Source organism: Octopus bimaculoides, chromosome 3 (genome assembly GCF_046866305.1).
Source record: "Octopus bimaculoides isolate indiv1 chromosome 3, ASM4686630v1, whole genome shotgun sequence".
Lineage (NCBI taxonomy): Eukaryota > Metazoa > Mollusca > Cephalopoda > Octopoda > Octopodidae > Octopus > Octopus bimaculoides.
The window spans coordinates 118,927,391-118,934,890 of NC_142930.1; the positions used below are offsets into that span (position 1 = coordinate 118,927,391).

General features: G+C 34.8%; 1 protein-coding gene across 5 annotated transcripts in view; it reads left to right on the forward strand.

The window, feature by feature from the left end:
* Positions 1–7,500, forward strand: part of LOC128247408 (uncharacterized) — a 60,371-nt gene that overhangs the window by 44,018 nt on the left and 8,853 nt on the right. For 2 of the 5 annotated variants that reach the window (XM_089349497.1, XM_089349502.1), the window contains 2 exons: positions 2,143–2,273; positions 7,351–7,500. The exon at positions 7,351–7,500 is cut by the window's right edge and continues 407 nt beyond it. In XM_089349497.1, coding sequence (XP_089205623.1) covers positions 2,143–2,219 — 77 coding nt within the window. In that variant the 3' untranslated portion in view covers positions 2,220–2,273; positions 7,351–7,500. Of the gene's footprint in view, positions 1–2,142; positions 2,459–7,350 lie in introns of those variants that run through there. The other 3 variants (XM_089349503.1, XM_089349501.1, XM_089349498.1) reach the window with 2 other exon arrangements.

Here is a 7,500-nt window from a genome sequence, read left to right on the forward strand (position 1 = left end):
TGCTAGGCCACTTGGTTTTAAATTGAATTAATATTCAATTTATCACCCTGTCTATATAAACATATATATATATATATATATATATATATATATATATATATATATTTATATATATATATACGATGGATTTCTTTCGGTTTCTATCTACCAAATCCACTCGTAAGGCTTTGGTTGGCTCGAGGCTATAGTAGAAGACACTTGCGCACGGTGCCATGCAGTGGGACCAAACCCATAACTGTGTGGTTGGGAAGCTAGCTTCTTACCACACAGCCACTCCTGCACCTAAATATACAAATATGTATCTATACATACACACGTATTCTGTTTATATTTAGTTACACACAGTGTTTATACATCTATCTACCTACCTACTATTTTGCAACCCTTTCCTGACTGCCAAATAAAAAGTGACTTTCCATGGATAAAAAAATTCATAGCTGAAAAACAGTGAATTATTAAAGGGGTTATATACTACCATAAGCCTTCTGGTAAACACGTGTGCATCTATAAACATTAGATATTACACAATTAATTCCCCTCCCAGTAATAAACAACTCATTGAATAGAAAAAAAAAAATGTTAAGCATAGGAAATCTCTGAAATCTACCAAATCAAGCAAGCTGCGAATACTGTGTATGTTGTACATGAGTTATTCATTTGATATACAGCAAAATGGAGAGCTTCCCCGTCAGTGGAATCTTCATATTTTTTTGTTTTTCCTGTTCTCACTTGTTATCTTTCAAGTGAAGGGCTTATGTCTTAATCCTTAAGACATTCTATTCCTATTTCTATGAGCATGAAACTAATAGCTGTATCTTGCATTTTATCTTGTTTTACTTTTATGTCATTTTAATGGGATTACTCTGTGTATCTGTCTGTCTCTGTCAAAGTATGCGTGTGTGTGTGTGTGTGTATGTGTGTGTGTGTGTGTGTGTGTGTGTGTGTGTGTGTGTGTGTGTGTGTATTGCTCTCTGTGTTTGTTTATATCCACAGAATCATATACAGCCACTGGCACACACACCCACATGTGCTTATATTCAAGAGTGTGTTTATATATATAAATAGATAGATAGATATATACATACACATGTATGTGTGTGTATGTATGTATATATATATACATATGTTTATATATATATATATATACATATGTATGTATGTATATATATATATATATATATATATATATATATATACATATGTATATATTTTAAAGAAAAACCACGATTAAATAATGCAACAAAGAACTCAACTCACACCCTCCAGAAAACAAATGTATCACAAAAACCTTATTCAAAAAGTCAATAGAATACAAAGAGAATAACTAGTAAATTATTATTATGTGTGTGTGTGTGTGTACATATGAAAATATATATACATATGATATGCATATGTATATATACATGCATATATATGTATGTGTATATATATATATATATATATATATATATATATATATATTACAATTAAAAGTGTAAAGGTTTATCAATTTATTAATAAATTAACATTTAATAACTTTTACCAAGCCCTTCGGTATGTAAACACCATTATCTGTGGAGAACTTATTTAAAGTTCTTATACATTTATAAACATAATTAAGGGATCAGCAAACAGTTGCTTCACCACATACCGAAGTTCAGAAATAGCAGCTAAAAAGCTGAGACTCCAACAGATAGCATTACTTGTAACTCACAAAGGCAAAACAAGAAGAAAAACAATGAAAACTCACCAGTCGAAGTTAATCATAGACACGTTTCTGGATTAGGAGCGATAACACTCCATTTCCTTCATCGGTATGATATTTTAGCTGCTATTTCTGAACTTCGGTATGTGGTGAAGCAACTGTTTGCTGATCCCTTAATTATGTTTATATATATATATATATATATATATATATATATATACACACACGTGTGTGTGTGTATAATATTTGCATACACATACACAAATGTCATGAAGAACCACAGTAACCATGCACAAATTGTTGGCAAGCTGTAATTATATATTAATTAGATCGTATAGGAATCACTAATGCAGAATTGAAGTGAAGTAGTGAGTTGATGTATTCAAGCCAATTCAATTCATTGTAATGTTGTGGAAAAGCAGGATATTTAAAAGCTATTTTAATTTCTTCACTTTTAGAATCACTAATGGATCTATCACCACCACCACCGCAAACAACAACAACAACAACAGTGACAATTCCTTTTGCAGTTTAATATTTCCCAGATCTAACTAACGGATAGGAACTGAAGTCAAAGCTGGAAACACACGTGAGAAATTATACACTAATTATGAGAAAGCAGGTCAATATTGATCAAACAGTTTTATATACAAAAATCATTCCAGTTGTTACCATTATTGTTTTTTGTTTTTTTTTTAGGAGTTTCTAGGACTTCATTAACTAAAGTGGTCTTCTTTAAAGACAACAGTGTGGTATTATTTGAGGAAAATTTGGCTGCCATTTCTACTTCTGGCTCCTATTTGGCTAAAGACAGAATAGAGAATAGATTTTAAGTAGTAATTTTTAAAAGAACTGGATTATTCACTACAATTTCCTCTGTCGTAGGATATTCCTAACTTATATCCTGCATATGGAGGCGCAATGACCCAGTGGTTAGGGCAGCAGACTCGCAGTCCTAGGATCGCGGTTTCAATTCCCAGACCGGCCATTCTGAGTGTTTATTGAGCTAAAACACCTAATGCTCCACAAGGCTCCTGCAGGGGATGATGGCAAACCCTGCTGTACTCTTTCACCACAACTTTCTCTCACTCTTACTTCTTGTTTCTGTTCTGCCTGTAATTCAAAGGGCCAGCCTTGTCACACTGTGTCACACTGAATATGCCCGAGAACTACATTAAGGGTACACGTGTCTGCGGAGTGCCCAGCCACTTGCACGTTAATTTCATGAGCAGGTTGTTCTGTTGATCGGATCAACTGGAACCCTCGACGTTGTAAGTGACGGAGTGCCAACAAATCCTGCATAACTATGAAGGAAATATTTTTATTAACAACAGCTTACCTTTGTAACTGAAGCACTTTTGAAAATGTACAAATTTCTTTTTATCTTAATCATTGATTTGACTATACACAAACATACATTATTTTGGCTTTCATACAGTAAATATATTTCCAATTTTTTTTTTTAGTATAATACCAAATAAGTTTCTTTGGTTATAAATGCCTACTTTCATCATCATCATCATTATCATTTAACATCTGCTTTCCATGCTAGCATAGGTTGGACGATTTGACTGAGGACTGGTGAACCAGATGGCTACACCAGGCTCTAATACGATTTGGCAGAGTTTCTACAGCTGGATGCCCTTCCTAATGCCAACCACTCCGAGAGTGTAGTGGGTGCTTTTACGTACGACCGGCAAGAGGGCCAGTCAGGCGGTACTGGCAACGGCCATGCTCATAATAGGATTGCACCTAGAAAGTTACCCTCTGAGGCACAAGTCCAGGCAAGGTTGTTTATGGAAGACCAGTAGTCCCCCATGCATACCAGCCTCCCCTCTCTAAGCTACCGCTGTTATCCAAGGGATAGTTAAGGGGCCAATATAGCTTGGCACCAGTGACATCGCAGCTCATTCCTACAGCTGAGCGAACTGGAGCAATGTGAAATAAAGTGTCTTGCTCAAGAACACAACACAGAGCCCAGTCTGGGATTCGAACCCGCAACCTCGCAGCCGTAAGTTCGACACTCTAACCACTGATCCATGCGCCTTCACACACACACACACACACACACACACACACACACACACACACACACACATGCAATGGGCTTCTTTCATTTTCTGTCTACCAAATCCACTCACAAGGCTTTGGTTGGCATGAGGCTATAGTAGAAGACACTTGCCCAAGGTGTCACAAAATGGGACTGAACCCAGAACCATGTGGCTGGGAAGCAAGCTTCTTACCACACAGCCACTCCTGTACCTGAGATAAAGTTCTGTGTACAATCCCCATTTAAGTGTAGCAATATGCACACGACTTATATAACAAAGAGAGAAAGACTTCACTGATAGAAAATTTGTTTAAAAAAAAAACAAAGCAAAAACAAATCAGATTAGAAAAAATAAAAGAGGTTAGATTATCAGTGTGAAGAATTTTGCCATGAATACTAAAATTTTCATAAATTTACTTATTAAAATAATTATATTTTATTTTCGCTGCTCCTTTATGCAAATATCTTAGTTCTATCTTGAAGCTATTTTGTTGAACCAGGCAGATAATTTTGGTTTGAATGACAATCTCTACATGAGAGCTGTGGCATCAATTGTAGGTGATATGAAAAAATATTGATGCACTGGTTATCACTGATTTATGGGAAAATGATTCTTAAAAGCTTGTTAAACATATGCATTAAGGAAAGTTTATCTCCTCTGATAAAATATTTATACACAAACAAGTTTAAGAATATTGGTTAATTTAACCATATTATACCTAATTGATACAGCAGAATATCTTTAGAGAAGAAGAGAAGTGGCTTGCTGGTTTTCTAGATTAATGCATTCAGATCATACCTTTTAACTTGTTTTACTATTACAAACTAAAGCCAACAATTTTACCTACTTCTCCTCTCTTCCTAGTGTCTCTCTACTTTTAAAACCTAAATTAAGCACTTATCCTAATGTCTCCCCTGCCAGACAGGTTGGCTTTTATATTTCTTTCTCTCTCATCCTGGTATATATTTTTCCCTTTAACCACTCACTTTTGGAAGTACAAATTAGTATATCAACATGGCTAAAGCAATCACCCAGTCTTGGAGTGCCTGAAATGGTTAAAAAAACTTGTTTATGTTTCTTTTAAACTATGACAGCTACAAATTGCAATTGATGATAATTTTGTATCAGTATGTAACATATTTTCATTTATGTTTTAAGTACTCATGCACTAGCAAACAGATACAGACACACTTCTCCTCCTTCTATCCCTGACTGAGTGAAGTATTCATTATAAGACATTTATATGAATAAGAAATCAGAATCAGAATCTTTGTATATTGTCATTGTAGAAGGAATTGCAACAAAATGGTCTTGTTTAGATTATGGAACCACAATATAAACAATATTCTTGGCTCTGCTGTATGGTGCTATAGTAACGAGACTATTCTCAATTCTTGAAGTAACCACATTAGCTCTCTATTTGAAAAAGACTGAAGCTGTCAGGTTCTGTTCAAACACTTTCTGTGATTGTTCTTGAGACTTATAATTGATATTATGGTCAAACTGACATGAAATTGAAGCCTTTGGAAATCAAATGACAAACCAATTAGTTTTTGTGCTGGGAAAGAAACAACTGCCACCAGCAAAATTTTTCTATGGTTTTGTCTTCTAAGAAAAAAATAAATGAAATTTTTGATGGAAAGTCTTATAATACTAAAAACTTTTGCAGGGAATAATTTACAAAGCAAAATAATCAATACCTCAAGCTTACACATCAGATTGTACATAGGGACTCCTACTCATTCAAGACTGTTCAGAAACTTGGTTGGGTAATTTACAACTCAGTCAAGTGACAATGTCTGTTTATTTGTAACATCTTTCTATGACGTCTAGTAACTTCATGTTGATTTCTCTCCCAGAAGCAAATTCTGAAACTAGTATTGCTCTTTCACAGAGCCATTGGGAACGATCACATATCTGATGTTTGGTCAGCATTTCATCTTATTTGTCATTCTTCTTTAGTTCATTATTCTCTTGCAGCAGCATACCTTTGTCTGTTTCAATCTAAATGCATTGCATTATTTGTCTACTTCTGATTCACGACCCTTTGCCATAGCAGTTTGCATACTATTAGCAGATACAGAAGTCAGTCAAGATTCTTAACTTCCTTCAGATATCTGTGCTATCTTTCTTCTGCCTACTGAAGAGGTCTTCCAGAGCTATTAAAATTTGATATATGCATTGCACTCTTTTCAAAATTGAATCCACTTTAACTCTTTAACCCGGCTGAAACCAGCTCTAGCTCTGAGTACAAATGTCTTGTGTTCGTAAGTTTTGAATTTATAAAATTTCTGTTATGAACATGGTTTGCTTATGGACAAGAACTTCTGTATAAAAATGTTTGATTTGCTAAGCTTAACTGGAGCTTGTGGACAAGAGAGATTCAGAAAACATAGGATGAAATGATGAAGGCTATCTTCAGGGCTCTGAACCTCATGGAGATGATAAAGGACTGGGATGTCTGGTAGTATGTGACTCTTGAGAAAACTTGCCCAACCCAGTGGAACTGAATTCTGGAAGAACTCAGTGCGTACATATGTTAAATGTACACAAATGGTTGTCTCACACAATCTCCCACAATCTCATATCCCTCATCAACTCTCTCACATTTTATTGCTATTCAGAATGATTTTACCCATTCTATGTTCAAACTGGCCAGATCTGGCCTCTCACACCTATTGTACAATGACATTCTAAAAATAATCAACCATCAAAGTTTTGAAGCTACAAGATAATGCCTTGATAATTCAAAGCAATATGAATAAATTAAAAAATTGCTATTTTCAAATTTCACAACGCCAGATATTCAGCAACAGTACTTTGTAGTAAAGATTGTTTGCCAACATAACATGGCAGTCCTGGTTTAAGACTAATGTTGCTGTAATTTAGCCCCAGGAGGCATTGTCTCCAGCTGGCTATACGACACTATCTGTGTCCTTATATTTTCAACCAAGTCCTAAGCCAGGACTGCCGTGTTATGTTGGCAAACAATCTTTACTACAAAGTACTGTTGCTGAATATCTCACGTAGTGATATTTAAAAGTAGTAATTTTCTAATTTACAAATCAGTGACTAGTTGTCACTTTAAAAACTATATATTTCAAACGGGAATTTGGCAGCGCCACCTCTAGCCGAACAATTATTCTGTGCTGATGAAGGGAAATAACCTGGAAATCGTGATACTCAGATATTGTTTTGAGCTGAGTGGGGGTGCTAGATTTCCTTGTTTGAAAATAACAGGAACAACTGAAGAAGGGGTATACCCTTTATGTTCCATGTCTCATTTCTCTGTTTTTACGTTGTTCGAAAAAAGTTCATTTTCTATGTTTTTGTTTTTATGTTTTCATTTCTTATTGTGTTTAACGATTTTTTTATGTCCTGTACCCATATATGCATGTATATATGCATATATATGTAGGTACGTACATATATGTATGGATATATGCATATATTTATATATTATTTATATTATATATATATATATATATATGTTGCTCTTAACTGTGGTTTGGACATTTTGACTGTTCTTTCTAGTATGTTAGGCAGCCTGTTATGGCTCTCCTCTTTGAGTTTAAATGTACACTAATTTATATATATACAATGGACTTCTTTCAGTATTTCTCTACCACGTCCACTTACAAGGCTTGGTTGGCTTCAGGCTATAGTAGAAGACACTTGTTCAAGGTGCCACACAGTGATACTGAACCTAGAACTGCACATATATATGGTTGAAAAGTAACAAGTCATATTGGACTCACAAACACA